Below are 24,282 nucleotides of genomic sequence, written 5' to 3' on the forward strand. Positions count from 1 at the left end.
GTGACGATATGAATACGCGAAACGGTTTTCCTTCGTTCCTTCATCTTCGTTCTCTTTTCTTAACTTTACATCTCGAAATAACTCAATCTTGATATTTGCCTGTGATACAAGAAATTTTGCAAACAGGCGAATTGTGAATAATTCTCATAAATAATACAATGCAATTGATTATCTTCTTTCTTTCAAAAATGATAGAAAATATTTCTTTTTACAATTAAAATATAAGATTGCTTTTTTCAGATACATTTCTAGATACATCTTCACATATTTTTTGAATAGCCCAATTCTTTAAATTTTTAAAAGATCAAGACTGCAAGTTATCAACTTATCGTCATCAACACCGGTTGGGGGATTATTAAGCATTGATCAAATTTTAGTACCATGGCGAAATAGTTTGAGTGACGATATGGATACGCGAAACGGTTTTCCTTCGTTCCTTCATCTTCGTTCTCTTTTCTTAACTTTACATCTCGAAATAACTCAATCTTGATATTTGCCTGTGATACAAGATATGCTTTGTGAAATTATGCAAACAGGCGAATTGTGATGAATAATTCTCATCAATAATACAATGCAATTGATTATCTTCTTTCTTTCAAAAATGATAGAAAATATTTCTTTTTACAATTAAAATATAAGAGCTTTCATTCGATTTTACATAATGGATATTGCAATTATATAATGTATAATGTCACAAATCAAAATGAGTTATTAAACTCTGAAATTTAGGCGCGGATACAAAATTGTTTATAGAAACGGGGGATAAGCGAGACATGAACACGTCGCAAATTTGGTAATCTCGCGGGGTACTAAATAACTGACTGGGAGCGACACGAATTGATTATGTGTATAAATGGAAACGCACGGGCGGTTAGCCGAGCGTCAGGGCGAATCAGCTGTTATCAGCCGTTTATCTCGCCCCGTGGCAATAAGTTTCGACATTTTACTGCGTTACAACTTCATCAGGCCGCGCAACAGCGAAAATTAACTCCGACACCGTCGATATAAACTATAATAAGCGCGAATAAGGTCGAAAACGATAGTATCATAATCGTCGATATCTTAATGAGCGTTCGATGACAAAAAATTATGCAGCCGGAGACGCGCGAAAATACAAGGCGAAGGTTGAATAAGCGAACGAATTGCGAAAAAAAAAAAAGAAAAGAAAAAAGGAGAGCGCGCGGAGCTTTCGAAAGGAGACTTCTGGTTTTCTCGCGAGCCGACCGACGCTCGTTTCGCAATTTAAATTCTGCCAGACACCCTTAACCGTGGATCGGGTACGAAATAAAAAAAAGGAGAGTGCAGGGAACGAGAAGAGAGAAAGAGAGCGGCAAATGTGGCGAAAAGAGAGCAATCACGGCGCAGCAAGAGCAGCGGCGACGCTGCGACAGGAGCGTTTGTTTTTTGAAGTCTGTATTGCTTACAAATGTCCCGTTGTAAAAAGCGAGCAGCACGGTCCTAATGAGTTTGGTTGTTAAAAGACCCCCCCTTTTTTACGCCTCACGCGCTCTTTCCTTCTCTTGTCCCTCGTCGCCCGTCGTCCGTCATTCTCGCGGAAGATCCATTAAAGTGACGGACACATTGTAGACCGCGAGATCTTCCTCAGACTTCGTGTACGACTTTAAACGGCTTCTAATAATGCGCGAAAAATAATACAGATTTTTGTGCCTTCTCCATAATTAACCCATAATGATTGAGTAAAAATATTATATAACATTCAAATAATAATTTACATGAATTATTATGAATATCACAATCAGTGATGCGTAGATATACCTGTATACAGATACGTGTAAAAAATATATCCAGATACAGATACAGATACACAAATTAAAATGTATATATAGATACAGATACTTTTAAAAGTATCTCAGATACATATCAGATACTTTTAAATTATATTTTATCATAATAATGGTAATATGCACAAAATGTACTGAAATTATTCAGTACATTTACAGATAAAAGAATTATCTTTTATCTTCATTAATATTTTTGTTTATATTGCGACTTTAGTCGTTAGTCTTAACACGTGAGAAATGCCTCAAAGATATCGTCACTCAAACTATTTCGCCATGGTATTAAAATTTGACCAATGCTTAATAATCCCCCAACCGGTGTTGATGACGATAAGTTGATAACTTGCAGTCTTGATCTTTTGAAAATTTAAAGAATTGGGCTATTCAAAAAATATGTGAAGATGTATCTACAAATGTATCTGAAAAAAGCAATTCAGATATACCATGTTTTGTATCTAGATACTTCAATTCGAATATATCTCAGATATACGGACTCAGATACACAAAATATGTCTAGATACCGTATCACAATGTATTCAGATATTATTCTAAAATAATACATAGTTATGTTAACTGGCTGATTAACGTAAACGCTCTCGTCAGAATTTACAGGGACAAAATTACGAACATGAACAGTTTATAGAGTAATTTCCGTGAAACACCAACCAACTTTGTGACTTTCGGTCGGATTTCGGTCGATCTCGGACACATCCCAAGTCGTAATACTCGATAGCGGCGGCGCTTGTAAATGGTCCTAGGGCACACTTAAACGCCCATTTCCTCAGAAATCCGCCCAAATCGCTTAGACGCAGCAAAGCGTTCCAATTAAGAGGTATGCGTCTCGCTTCTGGTATCTCAGCAACGAGAGGATATATATTTTTTTTAACCCTCGTCGACCTTTCCTTCTCTTCCCTGCATCCTCCCGTGTTACTCGCGCGTCAACCACGTGCTAGCCAGGAGAAGTTAATTGATGGGAATCTTTCGGTCTATTAACGGCGTTGCCACCGACGTGGCGTGCGAGCAAAATTGATATCTTGTTGCGTGTACGCTGCGCTATATATCGCATCCTTTCGATTTCACTTTTTCTTATTTTCGTGAACGCTATATCGTCTTGATTAAAATTCCTCAAACATGGATTTTAAAACGAAATTTTATATATACACAGGGAAAATTTTCTTTTAGAATTTACCCTCAAAATTATAGTAATTGTGGGACAATTTGGTATTGGCAGAATTTTATAAGAGTTTTACAGATTAATATTTATGACATTAAAAAATATTAATATATACATATAGTAAAATTCATCGAATATATTTGATATTTTATTGTGGTAGATATTACTATTTTTATTGTGGTAAATATTAATCAGAGAAACTCTTATAAAATTCTTCCAACACCATATTATCCTACCATGATTTTCAGGGTAAATTCTAAGAGAAAATTCTTTCCGTGTAGTATTCGAAAAGTCAAACTCGAATGTATGTTTAAAATTGAATATAATTTTATATATAGTCGAAAAATATTTGTTCTCTCTATTCGATATCTATTCTTCTAGATATATCTTTTTCAATTTTTCGTTCTATTGTTAATTTACAAGATGTCTTATAATATTTTATATAATGGGAATTGTGAAATTAACGTAATAATGTTCAATAACGTTATACATTTTTTATGTTTGAGAGGAAGAAAAAATTATTATTTTTATATTATTTTATAACTACTATTTCTTTGTCCGTCTCCTTCGACGCGAATCTTTACGGTTGCGGGGCGCCGGCCATACAACAATCAGAAAGAATCGTAAACTAAGGATATAAACGTGCCGCGAAACACTTCCAGGAATCATTGCACGAAACATGTGTTTAAGATTAGAACGACGTTCCACTACGTACCATTCTACCGAATCTATTCAACGAAATAAAGTTTTACAAATGAAGTTTAACAGATGTCAAACGATATTACTGAAGCAATAAAAATTTCTGTATCATATATATATATATATTAAATATTCAAAAAAAAATTCATGATTTACACATTTACAGTCGAGTAAAAACCAAAAATTAAAATGTCATTATTTAAGAAAATACGCGTATAAAAAAATTATTAATGCTTTGACACTGAAGCAACGTGGTACTTTAGTTTGAAAGGGTAGGTCCGGAATATCCCAGAATATTAATGAAGATAAAGTCGACTTTGTCGTAAGTGGTGATCCCAGAAAAAGCTTGAAAGAGACGGAACAGAGACAAGGAGGAAAAGAAGAAGAAAGGAGCGCGCATTCCGCAAGCGCGTGCCGCGGTGTCAGTTCGGCGAGAGCGAATGATACGTAATTTATAATGGCATGGGACTAAATACCGGCGTATGAGAGGAGGATGCGAGTTAAGACCGAGCGAGATCCTCGTCTCGGGAATCACGTTGACGCTCGCGAACGGAGACGACCGGTGTCTAAATATTGAGCGCATGTCGAGAGTGCCGTCGGCTTCTAAATGACAACGAAAATAGAAGCCGCAACGTGGTCCGCCGTACGTCATCTCGCTCGAGCCGCGGAGATCCGCGCGTGGACCATTCGGTTGCGAGCCGACTTGGTGTTTTCGGGCATCGTGTTTGGCGTTAGGTGGTATTCCCTCTAAGCGTCTACTTCATCTTTCTCTCGTCTGGTCTCATCCCGTCTCGTCTCTTCTCTTCTTCGCGTGTTTTACAATTCGTTCCCGCATCGCGACAGGAGGAAGCGAGAAAAAAAGAAGCGCTCGCTGTCTGTCGTCTTAATTGACTAGGTGGGCTTTTGAGCGTGTGATGACTCTCGAACGATGCTTGCTCGAGTTGGGAGTAGGAACGACCGTGTGTGGAACATGCGATAATAAATGTGGCGCTCGTGTCTGTAGTGTTTGGTCTTAATTTCGTTCCTCGATTGTCTATTGGACGTGGGAAATTCATCATCTAGCTGAGGATGATGGTTTTTATATAGAATCGCGCGTAGAATTCGGAGTAACAATACGAGTGTTTAGATATTTTAGTGGTTCATTCGTCAATTTTTTCCTCTTTTCACGAATATTTTTAATGTTTATGTAGCAAGATTAATTTCTCTTATTTCGCGTTTAATCCTCAGTATCCGAAGTCAGATTAAAAAGATTCTGCGTCTTTTTTTTTCAACTACATTTTAGAATAAATTTTGTCTCGCAAGTTTTATTTTGTGACTTTTGCATATGTACTTTAAAATATAATACATTTTATATTCGAAAAAGATGTAAAAAGTTGAAGTTTCGTTTTAGAATACATATACATATAATTAATTTAAAATGTGTGAGAAAATATCAGAATTGAAAACTGTTGCAATTATATGATTAAATCTTTAAATTTGTGAAGATAATGAATTGTTAAACCAATAATCGAAACTCGCGTAAAATGATTGATATTCGATACTACATCTTGTAAACCGCTCGATTTCAGGGCGGTCAGTGTTTCGCTAGAGAATCTTTCGCGCGACTTTTATTGCCGCACAACAGTGGAGTCCAAATTGTTCGATTGTCCGTTTCGAGTGGCTGCCCCATTGTTGAGCAGTCGCAGCTGTCCCGTGGCTCTTAAATCGCAATTATGCGAATGCCTAGCTGCGAAAAAGGGGGCCACTTTTCTGGCGTTTCGCTCAAAAACTGATCCTTCGAACGGTCTACAATGGACGCGAAACGAATCGCTTGGGTTACTTTTATGTCCACCTCTTTGTCTCTCTCATTCTCTCTCTCTCTTTCTCTCTTCTTGCCTGCACCTTCTCGTTTCGAGATTGCCATATTGTCGAGGGCGTGAGGTCCTTCCGAAGGCGATTTTCATCCGTAAAGCCATTCAAACGCCGAAGAATGCTCAGTCGAGAAATACACGTCTGGCTTGTGTATCGCGTGGGAGCTACGTTCGCGAATCAGACTGAAGGTATAAAAGATCATATGTGCTTTATGGATCATACATATACTGATCCAGTAGCCTCGAGATGCGCGACTTATGAATACGAGAGACGTGTTTCCGATTACCTCTTTCCGATTCATTTTTATCTATACAAAAGTAGGCGCTGTTATAACTATTTCCAACATTCAAATTACGTTCGGAATATTAAATCCTTAAAATAGTCGAGTTGTTTAATAAACACGCATACGGAAAATTTAAATTTTTATTTTTATTTTTTCAACGATATTATTATAATATTTATATTTAGCAATTAATAATTTTCAAGTATATTTACATGCCATTTATAAAGAAAAGAATTCCTCGAATGTATAACCTTCTTGAAATAATCTTGTTATAATTTTTATATAGAATGTTGTGCATTCTAAATTTAAAAAAAAATGCTAAATGTTATGCGTTCTAAATAAATCTTGATGTTTTAGCTTATTAAGGAGTGTGGTTGTAATAATAGTTGCGAATGTTTTTGTCCGAGCAAATCGGGAAAATAGATCAGTAGATACACCGATCGCTGGGAAATCGCATTGTAAAAGATCCATTTATAAAAGATGTGACGCACCATTGTGCCCTATATACAACCGTGAAGCACTCCAAGTTGTTTAAATCGCTGTAAAGCTCGGAGAGGACGCGGCCCCGAAATATCGCTTTTCCGTTCTCAAGTGGTCGAAATATCGCTTTCGTTCGATTGTCGACTTTTTGAAAAGAATGAAATTGAGTCGGATAATCCAAGCCCACAACCCAGGCAGGTGTCAAAGTCTCTCTCGCTCTACCACTCTTTTTCTGAAAAGGTATCGTAAAACCGTAAAGACCGCAATGGATCCCGAACGACGTTAAACGATGCTTCCCGCGTCGTTCACCGTCCGTGAAAAAAAAAAATCGTCTCGCGTTCCATCAAATTAATAAGAAACGACCAACCATATGACCAGTGTTGGGTTTAGTATCTAGATACAATATCTAGATACATTACAAAAAATTTTTTTAACATACATTGTTGGGAGCTATTATTAGTACTTTATTATTGGTATGTTAAGGCAGGATGACATAAGCGAACCGAATATATCTATTTATTTATTTATTTATCTTTTTATTATCTTATACTTTCTATATTTTATTTTTTATTTTTTATTTTTTATATTTTATTTTAGTAATTTGCCATATGGTACATCACAATTTAGCGAGAATGTAAATATTGTTAACTTTTAACTTTGACATAATTTTCGGCGTGTTTATTCGTTAGTACAGTGTGTTCAGTCGTGGCAAGATGACACAAGTGAAACGCAGTTAATTTACCATCCGATCTTAAGTTAAGTCTCACCGGAGCGTACTTTTAAATGTCAATAACGATATGCAGTAACTCATTGTAAGTCTCATTTGTTACATTTCACGTTTTCAATTTAAATGTTGATTCTGATTGCATGTACATTAATTTCTAGAATGCTTCTATTGTAATTTTGAAAAGGACCACAGCCCGTATGGTCGAAACGTCAATAAATATAGTTTAACAAATCTAATAGACAGCCAGTGTAGTCAGTTTAATATCTACTACCTTAGATACATTTTGTGAGTCTGAATCTGTGTCTGAGATATATTTGAATTGAAATATCTATATTTGTATCTAGATACAAAACATGGTATCTGAATTGTTTTTTTTAGATACATTTTCACATATTTTTTCGAATATAGACCAATTCTTTAAATTTCTAAAAGATCAAGACTGCAAGTTATCAACGTATCGTCATCAACACCGGTTGAGCGATTATTAAGCATTGGTTAAATTTTAGTACTATGGCGAAATATAGTTTGAGTGACGACTTCTTTGACGATATCCTTTTTAAATATAATTTAAAAGTATCTGATATGTATCTGAGATACTTTTAAAGTATCTGAGTATCTGTATCTGCACACTGAGATAATTTTCTTTCAGAATTTACCCGAAAAATCAAGGTAATCGTGGGACAATATGGTATTGGAAGAATTTTATAAGAGTTTCTCTAATTAATATTTACTACACTAAAAATATTAATATTTACCACAATAAGATATAAAATATGTTCGATTAATTTTACTATACACATAGTAAAATTTGCCATGTACATATTAATAATTTTATTGTGGTAAATATTAATCAGAGAAATTGTTATAAAATTCTTCCAATATCGTCGTGTCCCACAATTAAGATAATTTTCAGGGTAAATTCTACGAGAAAATTCTCTCCGTGTATCGAGATACATTTTAAATGTATCTTACCCATCACTGCATATAACTAACGACGTTCGTGATAAATCTCGCCTTTATGCCACATTTTTTTCACGATCGTGAACGAACGATAGATCGCGAAACTGGGGGACAGAAAAGGAGCCGATGTGTGGTATCGAGATCTCGAAAAGGCGCCGTCGAGTGGATGAGAGATCTCGCGAGATCGTGTATAAACTAATTTATCTCGATAAAAGTGGCCTTAATGAGTCAAATTAAGCCGGCGTATAATATATATATATATTATATGTGTGTGTGCATCGTGTATCGCTTGTACGCGGCGCCGCCGACTCGACCGGTATCGCACGCACACTGAAGAGTGATATACAGTTCGGTAATGGTGCAGGAGAATCCGACACCTGGTCCTGTGGCCCCTTTGTCAGCGAGCCTCAAAGACCGTGCGCTCCGCGCTACGAGAGAAGAGGACCACATAAACTCCCGTGGCATTCAGCTAAATGGTTCTAAAGTGCTTTCAAAATACGACGCTGCGCCGAAAACCTCGGCGGATCGGAGCGACCCACGAAACTCGTGGGGCAGAGGAGACACGATATGGGTGGTTTCGGGAATGAAAATGCAGATTAGGATTAATACGCCGCACCGAGACGATTCCGTGCTTCTGTTGATTTATGCCTTAACCGTTTATTGCCACCGGTGACTCGCGTCGATATCTATTGCCGACACTAATTTCGTGATTTAAAATGACAAAGCCATCCTATATATACCACGATATTTTTCATATTTTATTGAATACACAAAGTCGAGATGTGAAATTTCATTATTTTATACATATATCGCCTGTGATCTAGAATCTAGATTTCAATTCTGATTTAGATGACATTTTTTTTAAATATATGTATCAAGTATGTTTTATTGCTTTTCTTAATCAAATTTTCGTCGAACGTGTAGAATTGAATTATTTTTAACTGAAAAATTTGGTACTTTTAATTTTTATATTCTTGGATATCTTTTAAAATTTAAATTGAATTTCCATTATGCATTTTATATATATATATATTTTACATGTAAGTATACAATAAAAAAATCTTTTATCATTTAATTGCAGTAATAAACTTTAATATTTTTATTTAGTACTGTCATCTTCTGAAAAGATAAGAGTTTTATTCGCGAGTCAGAGACGGATTCTTCGCGAGAAATATTTTCGATCGCGAAGTCAATGACGACAATTTGAACGACGCGCGCGTGGGTAGAAATATGTGTATCGCATTCACAGCGGTCCATTGATCTCTGAGACCAAAAACGCGTCAGGTACAGCTGCTTTGAAAAACCGTATGTCGCCAATGATCGATATGTCTAGGACATTTAATGCGATCTTCGTGGATTACTCGAGCGTGAATATCCATACACATGCCTACATCCCATACCATATGAAAAATATGATTTCAATCACATGCATTATATTTCTGACAATAAAGCACCTATTCTCGCGCAGAGATAAATCGAGACAAAAATTAATCGGGATATATAGATTTATTATCGTGCATTTTTTATTAATTACAATTATCGTACGTACCTACATGTTCTTGAAGACCGTAGAAACGAGATACCGAACGAACGATAGTTTCCATCGTGGCTGTACCGTTTCTTTGCAAGAAGGTGCGACTATGTCTGAATGCACTGTTGATTGGGCCATAAATGTGTCTGTTGGGGTACAAACATTTTTTTTCCTCCTATTTCGCTTTATCATATCCTTCTTCGGAGAGCCACGAGCCATGAGGCACCACACGTAGGATCGCCGATGACTTTCTGAGCTGTTCGATCGATGCCTCTCGGACTAACTCGCCGTAACTCGATTGAATTCCACTTTGAAACGATTGACGCAAAGAGAGACTTAATTTTGAACAGCTTCGACTCTTTACCTAATTCAACAAGTCGATAGAAGTTGAAGAGCATTTTTACTTAAGATTGAGAGAGAACGTAGTTTCAATATTTGTGGGAAATATAACAAAATTACAAGCAAGTCGTTGAATTATGTGGTACAAGTTTGAAGATATTAAAATTATATCTTCCTAGTCATAAGTCAGCGAGATGTCTCAGCTTACCACTTACATTAGAAATGATACGTAATAAGCAAAAATCTTTGTTTTTGGAATAAAAAAATGTCTTCTCAGTATATTCACTATTATATTAATATTATTAGTTAAAATTCATTTGTTCTCTTTTGACGAATAAAATATAACTGTTTAAAGATTTTAATTTATGTATATATAAATATAATTCTCCGCTTTTCTCGCGCCTTGTAATAATACACGATCGGTCGAACTGATCGTTCAAATTTAAAGAGAAGGAGACGCGAGTAGGCAGAAAGAGAATGCGGAATCCCGCTGAATAATTGCATCTGGATGCAGTTTGACGTGCTGGCGCAGGCGAGAGTCATCCCGCTCGTGCTCGACGTCGGTCATCGAGAATCTTGCAGCACCGCGTGAATGCTCGTCAAATTCTCGGAACCACCGACAATTCACGGCCGATGGGTGGTCTCCGCAATACGTGAGGTCTAATATGTGTTTCGCGGTGCACCTCGATCTTTTTTGATTTTTCGAGGAAAGATGAAACAATGAAAAAAGTTAAAATTAAAATCTGAATATTCCGAATATTCAAATATAATTGTACTAAATGTCTACGAAGATTGAGGATTATATATCAAGGTGTCTAGTGATCAGGAAAATCTGGAAAACCGGGCATTATCAGAGAATTTGATAAATCTGGAATTGTCAGGTGTTGCGAACGCGCGGCTTGAACCGTGGTCCGACGCGAAGCTGCGGCGAACGAGCATGCTCGGCCTTTTTAGGGCCGCGTCTCGCGCGCCGCCTCTCAAATCCTTCACCCGTTTTTTTTTTTTTTTTTATTGGAAAGAAATCATAGGAATCTCATGAGAGATGTGATGGATGGACAATAGGATAATTGTTGAGTGGACTGTATCTTAATAGGGTGATCGCGCACCCATGTGTGCGCTGAGATTGATGATTTACGTAGGAAGCCGAATTGAAAAGAAGTCTTGAAGTTGATGAACAAAAACAGATCAATTTATTATTTCACATGTCAGAAAGTCACCTGGACTTGACACAAACAAATCAAAGAAAAAAAGAACAAAAACTCGATATGAGAATCGAAAGCGTTTGCTGTACACGTTTCGAAGCTCGCGATCACAAAAGAAAAAACTGTTTGTTCGATATCGACACCAATGTTTTTTGTCGCAAGAGAAAACAATGTCTTATTTGAAAGTCACGATCGCGAATCGTACAACAACAAATTTGTCCTCTTGTGGACGACCGTTATAATTTATCGAACACGCGCACATATGATTTGACGCGACTTAATAATTGTCTTCAATTATGTGACATTCAATCCTCCAGCAGGATCCGAATATTCGTAATGTTCGATCACGTGCATTTATATGCAATTAACTATCACACAGAATCCTCCAGAAGGATTCGAATATTCGCAGGAGTCGATCACGTGTACGCAGCGTGCACAATACGACGGCGAGTTCGTCGCGACGGCGTACTACGACAATTGTGAGAGAGAGCGCGGGAGAGAGAGAGAGAGAGAGAGAGAGAGAGAGAGAGAACGAGCGAGAGAGAGAATGCACGACATGCATTCACCGATACGCGAATATCGCAGTGAATCCTCCAGCAGGATCCGAATACTCGTAATGTTCGATCACGTGCACGTAGCATGCACGAGACAATGGCGAATTCGTCGCGAGAACGTGTATGTTGCGTCGCGAACGAGATCCGATTACCCGTTAACTCTTCACTCTCGATATGTCACACAATACCGCGCAAATCTGTTCGTATTTGTCGCGATAATACATTCACGCACTTATTACACGGTAACGCGAATTCTTTGGTCTGACTTGCGACCAACGCCGGCTCTCTCTCCGCGACGACTGTCCCCGACGGAATGCTACCCTCATCGATCACGCTATCGACCGCCTGATCGCGAGGGGTACACGCGGAACGCGCTAATTGGCCGAAAATTTGCTTCCGCGGCGCTTCCCGCGGTGCGTGCCGCGAGGTGCTGCCGTGTTAGGCCCGCGGCAATTGCTTTCACTTAAATTCTCGACTTTTCGTGAATTTTCGTTCGATCGAGCGCGGCAAATTTTTCTGAATCCTAAACATACCGCCCGCCTCGAAATTTGAATTTCGAAACTACTCGATCTCGCGGTATACCTTACACAAGGATGCATCGTTCACTCCCGTGTGAGTGAGGTTTGCTAAATGAAAACTAATTGCGTGTGATTGTTCGTCACGATTGATCCCATGCAATATATAAGATACTGAGATGTAACTTCTGATTACGCTCAGATCGCACTAAAGTGAAATTGTAGACCTGAAACGGCTGACAATATTGACTTAAAGTTGACTTCTAAAGATCACTGTTGTTATCGCGGACGGATTTTAACATTTAACGCAGATCGCGTAAACAACAGTATCCGCTGTTCGTACTAATTCGCACGACCTTAAACTTAGGATTGCAAGCGCCGCCCGCCTTGGCGACTTTACTTGCACGCTTTGACTTAACTAATGAACATAAACTTGACTTACTGGCTACATAAATTATAACGTAATTAGGATTAGAATCGTATAATTAACTTACACTAGAATTATCGCTAATTGCTTGACACTCGAGGTTGATCCTCGATGGAATCGTCAGAATCAACGTCGATTGGAAGCACACATAACTTAGTTATGGGACGCTTATATTCCGAGTTCGCTGTTTTGACGGAAACTACTCGAATTAATCCGTCAGAGCCTGGTTGACAGTGGATTACGCGTCCGAGTTCCCATTTGCAAGGAGGAAGAAGAGGATTTTGAATCAGAACCATGGAACCGATATGGATAAGTGACTTTGCCTTTCGCCACTTAGTTCGCTGTTGAAGCGTGTTAATATAGTCGGCGTGCCAATGCTTCCAAAAACGCTCCGTGATCTGTCGCAACAACTGCCACCGTGACAGTCTGTTTTCATTGATTTGCAGAACAGAAGGTTCTGGATTGATTGTGATTGCCGATCCAATCAAAAAGTGACCCGGAGTGAGCACTTCAAAATCGTCAATCGAATCAGTCAATGGGCACAGGGGCCTTGAATTTAAGCATGCTTCAACTTTACAAAGCACGGTAGTAAGTTCCTCGAAAGTGAGGGTGTGATTTCCTAATATCCTACGAAGGTGGTATTTAACGCTTTTGACCCCTGCCTCCCACAATCCACCGAAGTGTGGAGCATGGGGAGGGATAAAACTCCATGTGATGTTATCTGACACGATAAAGTTGAGAAAGTTAACATCGCTTTGAGCGTCTCGATACGCTTGCGACAACTCCTTGTCTGCTCCTGCGAACGTAGTACCATTGTCCGAGTACATGACCTCTGGTAATCCACGTCGCGCACAAAATCTTTGAAAAGCGTTAAGAAAGGCAGCAGTCGAGTAATCACTAACCAGTTCGAGATGAATAGCGCGTGTGGCTAAACAAATAAAGAGTGCTATATAGGCCTTTCGCGAGGTAATTCCTCGGCCGGCTGAAGCACGTGTAAAGACTGGTCCGGCGTAGTCGACACCGCTATGTAGAAACGCTCGAGAGGGCGCCGAAACACGACTTGTAGGTAGATGGCCCATCAGCTGACTAGCTACTTGAGCCTTTTCTCTTGTACACGGAACACATTTATAAATAACCGACTTTACTAGACTTCTTGCTCTCAAAATCCAAAACTCTTGTCTAAGTTTTGAAAGAGTGGATTGAAGACCGGCATGGAGAGATACAACATGCGTATAACGGATGATCATGGTAGTGATCGTATGGTTGGCTAATAAGATTGGATGCTTGGACTGGAAAGATAATGACGAGTGTTCTAATCGCCCCCCAACGCGAATTAGACCGTCAGAATCCAGGAACGGATTTAATGAGAGAATTGGACTGTGAGTAGGCAACGGTTTGTTTGACTTTAAATTATGGAGCTCGTTTTCGAATAGTTCTAACTGAATGAAGTTCAGCCAGAAGTTTCGTGCTTCGTTGAATTCAACTGTAGTAAGAGCGTGATATTGAGACTTGTTGTTCGATCCTATTGTGTGTTTCTTTCTACACTTCCTTATGAAACGGTAAATGTAGGCGGTAATACGTATCAATTTTGGCCACCATGAATATCGAGTAGTGAGATTCCACGGTTCATTAGCGTTCACTTGATGCACTTGACACGGTTTTTCTTCTAACTGTGTTTCGTCTATCGGCGTTATTGTGAATGTGGGCCAATCATCCTGTTTAAGACTCAACCATGAAGGTCCGCGCCACCAAATGTCGAAGGCGCTTAATTCTGTGCCAAGTAAACCGCGAGATGCACAGTCAGCGGGATTTTCATGTGTACTGACATGATGCCAAATGCCATCAGATACTCGTGTTTGAATCTCTGTTACGCGATGCGAGACGAAAGTTTTCCAATGAGATGGGTGCTTGTTTAACCAAGCAAGCACAATACTCGAATCTGTCCAACAATGGACTGGCATTTTCGTGAAATGAAGAGATTTTCTGATAAATTCAATTAGGCGCGCTAATAAGACCGCAGCTGACAATTCTAATCGAGGGATTGTCAGCGGTTTGATAGGCGCGACTTTGGATCGCCCAGCGAGGAGCGAAACAGTTGTATGACCGGATAATGTTGTGACTCTCAAAAAAACTACTGCGGCGTAAGCTACTTGGGAAGCATCCGCGAAACCGTGTAACTCGATGCTCTTGGTATCTGAATCGCATCCAATCCAGCGACTAAGTTTTATGCTTTTGATGTAAGGAAGTGATTTATAAATCACGCTCCATTGTAAAAGGAGATCTTCTGAGAGATTGTCGTCCCAGCCTACTTTGTGTCGCCATAATTTCTGCATAAAAACTTTCGCTTTGAGAACCACGGGTGTGACCCATCCAAGTGGATCGAATATTCTGGCTATGGTAGAGAGAATCGTTCGTTTTGTAGAAGGGAGAGTCTGTGGTAATTCAATTTGAAACTGGAAACAATCGTGCGTCGGATTCCAAAAAATACCGAGAACCTTCAGATTGTTGTCAGTCTCGAATAATTTAAGCTGTGCGAGCCCGTGATGATCCGATGAAATATCTGAGAGCAACTCCGGTTTGTTACTCGCCCATTTGCGAAGATCGAATCCACCGCGTTTCAACAAATTGCAAACTTGATCTCGAGTCTGTTTAAGGAGAGGCATATCTTCGGCCCCAAACAGCACGTCGTCCACATAGACGTTCTCGCTTAAAACCGCAGATGCTAGTGGAAACGAGCTTCCTTCATCATCGTTTAACTGATTAATGACTCGAAGAGCTAAAAACGGTGCGGAAGCCGTACCGTATGTTACCGTAAGGAGTTGATGTTCTTGAATATTCGAATTTTCATCTATCCATAGGATGCGTTGATAATCTCTATCTCGCGAGTCGACCAATATTTGTCTATACATTTTCGTTATGTCTGCGGAGTAAACGTATTTGTGCTGTCGCCAACGTAATAAAACCGATTGCAGATCTAACTGTAGTTTAGGCCCAGTAAACATGTGAGAATTGAGCGAGGTACCGTTAGAGGTTGTGCATGAGGCGTCAAATACGACTCTCAACCGAGTTGTCGAACTAGTCTCTCGAATGACCGGATGATGAGGGATGTACACGACTTGTGAATTTACTGAATCCACCAGTGCGATTACTTTCATATGATTCAACTGTGCGTATTCGCTCATGAATTCAGCATACTCCTGCTTAATCGCAGGTTGATTATTAATTCTCCGAAGTAACGACGAAAGCCGACGCGCGGCTATTTCGCGAGATTCACCGATTTCGATGGGTGGGCCGTTTCGAAACGGCAGACGCACGATATATCTCCCATCCGATGTTCTCGAATGCGTTTGTTTGAAATGTTCTTCGCATTGTTCGTCATCTGGGGACATTTCAATTGATTGAGGTGTTTCTTCTGCCTCCCAGAATTTAGACAATTGATTTTCGAGAGAACAACAATGAGCGACAACACTGTAACGTTGATTTAACTGAGCTGATTGCACGACGCGACTCGCATCCTCAACAGGCGGAATTACGAGAGTTGAAGTTACCACATGAGAGGGTTGTGTCACGTGATTCGGGATAGAGGTTGTTCCGGATAGGATCCATCCGAAATGCGATTCAATTGCACCTGGTTGACCGAGCGGTCCGTTACGTACGTGAACGAGTACGTGATTATATAAATCGGATCCTATTATGAGATCAATCGGTGTTGATCCGGTAGGATCATCGTCAGCCAATTCCAGATTGGAAATATGTTTCCAATCTTGCGATTGCGAAGCGTTTCTGGGAGCATACCTCGTTAATGCCTTCATAATATAGGCAACCGTTGTGAACCTTGGTTTCGATTTTTTGCGAGGAGTGATGTGAATCAGAGCCGCAGATCGGCATGTACCGGTGTCAGCGCAGCTTATTCCCGACGTTGAAGTAAGCGTTCGTATACGCTTGAGACGTAATATTTGAGCAACGCGCTCCGTCACAAACGTGAGCTCTGATCCACCGTCAATCAAGGCTCTGACAACCAATGAGCGTCCAGAAGGCGCCTGCAAATTCACCTTTGCAGTAGATAAGACAACAGGAGTCGGCGCAGTTGTCATTGTAACTGATGAGAGTGCCGTAACGTTAGGCACGTTGTCGATGACGTCATTCGCGTTTGACGTATTGTTCGCATTTGTAACTTGTTGCAATGAGTCCGAATCGAGATGAATCATAGAATGATGTCGTTTATTACATGTTCGACATGTGAAATTACTTTGACAATTGATCGACATGTGTTTATCACTCAAACAATTAAAACATCGTCGAAATTTCTTAACCAATTCGCGTCGCTGAATCGGACTCTTTGCTACAAATTGCGGACATTTTGAGAGAATGTGCGATTGCTTGCACATTGAACACACTATATTAAATGACGCAGTCGCTGTTGCGCTAGTCACTTTCGCATGTGACTTGGTCTTGTCGTTATCGCGAGGGTGAAGTTCCTCTAACGCGAGAGCACGCGACGAAATAAATTTTAATACTTCTTTGTATGTTGGCGGATTTTCGATATCGCTCGTTTTTAACTTCCACGCACGGCGCGTGGCGGGATCGAACTTCTGAGAGAGAAAATAAACTAACATGTCGCTGACTATATCGTCCGGCGAACGATTAAGACGTTGCAATGTTGAGATCGCTTGTTCGGCTTTATCGCGTAAGGCGTGAAGCTCGACAGCTGACTCACGAGTCATTTTCGGAAGATTATACAAATTCGAAATGTGAGTCTCAATTAATCGGCGCTTATTTTCAAAACGCGCTGTTAATGCTTTCCACGCAACCGAGAAGTTATCCGCGGTGACTTTAATACCTGATATCGCATCGCGAGCTGAGCCTGTTAAACTTGACACTAAAAAATGCATGCGACTGAAGTTCGATAATTCGCGATTGTCTATAATAAGCGATTGAAACCGATCGCGAAAAGTCTCCCACTCCTCAATCTTACCGGTGAACGGCGGCAATTTGATGGGAGGAAGATGTTTGACCGATAATGACGCAGAGTCTGTATGCGCGAACGAAGCGTTGAAAGAGGTTTCACGACTTACGACTGGAACCAGCTCCTCCAAGCACTCGTTCATGTAGTCCATAGCTGCCTGATAGAGGTCCTCGTGGAAGGCGAAGGTCTCCTTTTTGAAGTAGTGAATTGAAACTTGCTTCTCGTCAGGAACAAGCTGCAGCAGTGTCGCGTGATTGCGTACACATTGTGTCCACGTGTCTTGTAAGCTCGTCATTCGCGAGCGAATTTTGGCGGCCGTCAGATTTGACCGACCGATCTTCTTAAAATTGTCGAGAGCTCGAGCAACTGAATAGCAAGCAGTTTGTTGATTTGCGAGAGCTTCTTCCATTTTGACACTGAATTTAATCAACTGAGGTTTCAACGACACTGAATTTAATCAAATTAGTCTTTTACGAATCGAGCTGTCACTCTCTTTGAATGCACTGATAGCGTTTGATGATGTCCGATTTTGAATGTACTTGCAATGTCACTGTGTTTTTTACTTGAGTTTTTTCACTTTTCAATTCGTCACCAATCTCAAATCCGGCTCGAAGGACCAAATGTTGCGAACGCGCGGCTTGAACCGTGGTCCGACGCGAAGCTGCGGCGAACGAGCATGCTCGGCCTTTTTAGGGCCGCGTCTCGCGCGCCGCCTCTCAAATCCTTCACCCGTTTTTTTTTTTTTTTTTATTGGAAAGAAATCATAGGAATCTCATGAGAGATGTGATGGATGGACAATAGGATAATTGTTGAGTGGACTGTATCTTAATAGGGTGATCGCGCACCCATGTGTGCGCTGAGATTGATGATTTACGTAGGAAGCCGAATTGAAAAGAAGTCTTGAAGTTGATGAACAAAAACAGATCAATTTATTATTTCACATGTCAGAAAGTCACCTGGACTTGACACAAACAAATCAAAGAAAAAAAGAACAAAAACTCGATATGAGAATCGAAAGCGTTTGCTGTACACGTTTCGAAGCTCGCGATCACAAAAGAAAAAACTGTTTGTTCGATATCGACACCAATGTTTTTTGTCGCAAGAGAAAACAATGTCTTATTTGAAAGTCACGATCGCGAATCGTACAACAACAAATTTGTCCTCTTGTGGACGACCGTTATAATTTATCGAACACGCGCACATATGATTTGACGCGACTTAATAATTGTCTTCAATTATGTGACATTCAATCCTCCAGCAGGATCCGAATATTCGTAATGTTCGATCACGTGCATTTATATGCAATTAACTATCACACAGAATCCTCCAGAAGGATTCGAATATTCGCAGGAGTCGATCACGTGTACGCAGCGTGCACAATACGACGGCGAGTTCGTCGCGACGGCGTACTACGACAATTGTGAGAGAGAGCGCGGGAGAGAGAGAGAGAGAGAGAGAGAGAGAGAGAGAACGAGCGAGAGAGAGAATGCACGACATGCATTCACCGATACGCGAATATCGCAGTGAATCCTCCAGCAGGATCCGAATACTCGTAATGTTCGATCACGTGCACGTAGCATGCACGAGACAATGGCGAATTCGTCGCGAGAACGTGTATGTTGCGTCGCGAACGAGATCCGATTACCCGTTAACTCTTCACTCTCGATATGTCACACAATACCGCGCAAATCTGTTCGTATTTGTCGCGATAATACATTCACGCACTTATTACACGGTAACGCGAATTCTTTGGTCTGACTTGCGACCAACGCCGGCTCTCTCTCCGCGACGACTGTCCCCGACGGAATGCTACCCTCATCGATCACGCTATCGACCGCCTGATCGCGAGGGGTACACGCGGAACGCGCTAATTGGCCGAAAATTTGCTTCCGCGGCGCTTCCCGCGGTGCGTGCCGCGAGGTGCTGCCGTGTTAGGCCCGCGGCAATTGCTTTCACTTAAATTCTCGACTGTTCGTGAATTTTCGTTCGATCGAGCGCGGCAAATTTTTCTGAATCCTAAACATCAGGAAATTTTACTATTTATCTGGATTTTTTCACATTATTCTACATTTGCTCTCAATAATTTGCAATTTTTTATTAGATAAATATAAACTTTTCCTCGATTCCCAGCACGCTAATTTTTTGTGTTGTAATTTATATTTTCATCGTTGTGTTATTTTATTTCAATGTGCTCACGACTTAACGTTTAATTGATTTATCACATAGATATATGCAAATTATATATTTGGAAAAAATAATACTAAAAAGTCAGGGAATTTTTTTATTGAATCCGCTGGACACTTTGTTATATCATTTTCATTAGAAATACGTAGGGATTATTTTTATGCGAGATTAAAAATCACATCTATATCATAGACATTTTATTGTATTGTCATACACAATAACTGTACGTTATAAAGTTCTTACGGTCTGATGATCAGTTCTCAAATACACGTCGCGAAATACGTCAGACATCTCTGGTCCACGATCTCGCTCGATAATCGAAGACAGTCAGTGCATTATTTATTTTCCAAGCGCGCGCGGACGCGTCTTCGATTCGACGGGCCCAATTAAGCGATATATCCGCGAGCCAAGGTCATTAGCTCATTAGCCATTGATAGGTACATTCGGTGCCCAATCAAAAAGCATTCTTCGATCGGCGCGTATTCGTGCTGATGTCATCCGACTCGTGGAAAATCGACGTCCACCGGACGGGCGTCTAACGTGAATCGTGTGGAAGGAAGACAAACGCGCGGCCGAGGCGGTCAACGAGCAGGGAGAAGCACGAGGGATAAAAAAAGAAGACGAAGGTGCGAGAGAAATGATGAAAAGGGAGGGACGAAGAAGGAATGGTGAACGCGAGGGAGAAGAGGCTCGTCTCGTCGTCCACGAGACTAGTTAGCACCTTCTCTTAGGCTCTCTCGCGAGCTCTCGAATCAAGGCGCGCATTCTGCTTGAGTCGGGCTGGCCTGCCAGCCACAATGCGGCATTGTACTTAAATCAGATTCAATTTGGGCCCCATTGAAAATTACGCTTAATAAATTATTTGGGCAATTCATAAATCCGCCTGGGCCTCTCTCGGCCTCCGCTGCCTCCAAGAGAAAAGTCTCGCTTGCTTTCGAAAGGGCGCGCAGTCGCGCCTTCTCTCAACGGAGGACCGTCTCTCTACTAATGGACCCGCCGGAGATACGCTAGCGACTAAGATAAGCCAGGGACGTACAACTAATCGTCGTAGATAAAGACAAGATAATATACACCGAGTTATATTGAAAAGAAATGTTTGAGAGGACAACAATTAATACGAAGAAAATTAATTTTTCACTACGAGATTATCTTCATCAAAAATGGAAAAGAACATTTTTTACAATTTCTATAAATATTTATTTATTTTTGTAGACATATTTCTTTGACACATATATACTTCTTTAGATTTATGCTATCTCGCGCATTCTAATATATAAAATTGCGGAGAAGGAGAGATTTAATAGAGAAATTTTTAAGTTTATAGTTACTTTTTTTTTCTGACGTATATTTAAATTGGAGAAGACATAAGAGGCAAGAATTCGAAAAGCAAAATCTTACAATATCTGGTCGTTGTCACATTCTCCTCGAGTTAAATTTGAAAAGTCAGTTGACATCGGTATGTTAGACGATTAAATCCGACCCTGATGATGACTATGATTGGCTACGAAGATCCTCAGGTAAATACGCAAGCACTCACATATGCGAGAGAATTCATTCTCTACCTGCGTGTGTACGGCGTTTATGGTACAAATTAGTAGGCAGTTATAAATGACACAGTATCCTTATTATCGTCTTGATCTTATTTCGTCGCCGAGTACGAACCACGTTTGACCCATTACTCAGAGAACAAAGAGAAAGAATATGAAAAATACAGTTTTATTATAGGATCTAATAATTATATATAATTAGGCCTTTAGAATAAAATTGTATATATCTATGTCAACAAGTGACTCGCAATATTTATAAAAGATAGGACGATCGACAAGTATAAACAGGGTGTCTAGCGGTCAGGGAAATCTGGAAAACTGGACATTGTCAAGGAATTTTACACTGAAAAATGTATTGAACTTGAATAAATATTTATTTTAATACTGCCTAATAAAACATTTATTTGAAAGTAATAATATTGATTTGATGTGAAAAATATTTATTTGATATAAGAAAATCTTTTTTTAAAACAAATATTTATTTGTTTCAAATAAATGATTTATTAGGCAGTATTGAAATAAATATATTTATTAATTTAATAATTTTTTTCCGTGTATAAATCTGTAATTATGAGGACAAAGTCAGGAAAACTTTATCTGGATTTTTTCACATTATTCTACATTGGTCTCAATAATTTGAAATTTTTTATTGAATAAATATAAACTTTTCCTTGACTCCCAGCATGCTAATTTTCTATGTTAAAAATCGATTCGTTAATTTATATTTTCATCATCGTGTTACTTTATTTCAACGTGTTTGACAGAGACAAAATTAAAAAATTTGATCTAATATAAATAAAAAAAATGGTTATTTAAATAGTTTATAGTGACACCTTCGTTTCGATTATCGTACATAATGCAGATTGTATAATTGATTTAAATTTTTGTTTTGACTTTTGAATCTTTTCATCGTTGACAAAAATATCTCAAGGATTTCGTGATTTAACATTTAATTGTTATCATATAAATATATGCAAGTTATATATTTGGAAAAAATAATCTTAAAAAGTCAGGGAAAAAATGAATTTTTGGTCTCGGAAAATCTGAAAAAGACAGGGAATTTTTTTTATTGCGTCTGCTGGACACCCTGATAAACTAACAATAAGACAAAAATCTATTTGATGTAACTAATAGAAATCAGCGCGTATTTCGTAAAAATATGAAATAGCTTACAGCTTTGTCGAGACGTGTGATAATCGCTAAAGTGTGTATAGCTCAGGGAAAGAGAGAAAAATCTAAAGAAGAGCGGCACGTTTAGAAAGCCGCAAACAAGGGGCTGACACGTTCAAACAATCGTGGAACAGCCGTCGAACCTATAATTAGCGTAGGATCTTTTCGGGAATCCCTTTCGTCATTGGTTTTCTGGAGCGGCACCGGACAGTTGGGACGTCCCGATCCTGTTTCCATTCGGCAGATCGTCATCTCCAAATGTTAGACACGCAGTGTAAAGAACTCCCGATCGTCTTAGAAGTTACCGCGCAAAATTGATCCGGACCCTAAAAAGGATCTTTTGCGACCTTTGTCTTTGATCTTGACTCGAGAATACAAATATTCGACCGCACAAAGCTTGATCAATTTAGAGATTGTCTAATCCTGTTGTAAATTCAAGTCTTTTTACATTATCAATTATTTGAACATCAATCTTCCATTCTATAATATTGTATTTATTTGGAATTTATTTGAGAAATAATAAATTGAGTATTATAGAAGATTAAGTTGATCAATTTAAAATAATTATATAATAAATTTTAAATATTTTTACGAATAAAGATACGAAACAAACGAACCTATATGTATAATGAATGTAAAGAAATAATGTTGCACGATCCATGAAATAAAAAATTAATATTCTCGAAAGCTTGAAATTTTTATACAAATTTCAGGTGTGCAAGTCTTTTTACATTATATCAATTATTTGAACATCAATCTTCCATTCTATAATATTGTATTTATTTGGAATTTAATTTGAGAAATAATAAATTGAGTGTTATAGAAGATTAAGTTAATCAATTTAAAACAATTATATAATAAATTTTAAATATTTTTACGAATAAAGATACGAAACAAACGAACCTATATGTATAATGAATGTAAAGAAATAATGTTGCACGATCCATGAAATAAAAAATTAATATTCTCGAAAGCTTGAAATTTTTATACAAATTTCAAGGTGTGCAGATACATACATATAAATATACACGAATGGTCAGCCGCAATCGCATGCGATTATCGATGGGCGTGTTTATGAGCAGTTATTTCACAATTGAAATACAACACCTGGTCTAATCTTCTAAATCACGCGATCGTGAATTAATGAAAGTATACACTATACACGAAACCACTCAAATAAAGTCATCTCCCATCTGTGTGTGATTTTCTAAACAGCTTCTGATTAAATAATACGACTCCAATATCCAATAGCATGAGTGCTTCTAATTTATTTGAAAACTTATCGATTTCACGAATATAAGATACGGAAATTATAAATCGTGAACTTCAATCAAGGTTTATCAAAAACGAATCATCAATTATGCAATTTGTTCTATTCAGAGAAAACCAACTTAATCTACATTTTTTATTCACAATTACGTTATCATTTACACAAACATGATAATAAAGTTAAATAAAAGGTCAATATTTATTAATTAAAATGTTATTATTTAATTAAAAATGGGCTTTATTCTTGGGCTTAAAATTTACAAGAAGTTTTTAGTTTGGAATAAATTGTAAAATGATGATCTGTCGATAAAAATCAATTTTTATATTTGATTCTTTCATTGTTGAAATACACATGCCTATTTAAAGATTAATTCTACACATTTTGTAATATATTTCTATATATTTTTATAATCATTCGCTATTCACCTTTCACGTGCATACGTTCACTCAAAAAAATTTAGTTAATTCTTATAAGTATTTATTTCAATACTGTCAAATAAATCATTTATTTGAATTTAATAAATATTGATTCGATATAAAAAATATTTATTTGCTTGAAATAAATAACTCGTTTGACAGTATTGAACTAAATATTTGTTAATTTA

General features: G+C 38.6%; 1 protein-coding gene across 1 annotated transcript; it reads right to left on the reverse strand.

Annotated features, from left to right (window-relative positions):
- Nucleotides 1–12,621: 12,621 nt before the first annotated feature.
- On the reverse strand, nt 12,622–17,916 carry LOC114941294 (uncharacterized). The gene has a single exon (XM_085489296.1). It carries the CDS (start codon nt 17,914–17,916, stop codon nt 12,622–12,624), a length of 5,295 nt encoding a protein of 1,764 aa, XP_085345422.1.
- Between the last annotated feature and the right edge of the window lie 6,366 nt (nt 17,917–24,282).

This window comes from Nylanderia fulva, unplaced genomic scaffold (assembly GCF_048542155.1).
Source record: "Nylanderia fulva isolate GAGA-0341 unplaced genomic scaffold, ASM4854215v1 Scaffold8, whole genome shotgun sequence".
Classification (NCBI taxonomy): Eukaryota; Metazoa; Arthropoda; class Insecta; order Hymenoptera; family Formicidae; genus Nylanderia; species Nylanderia fulva.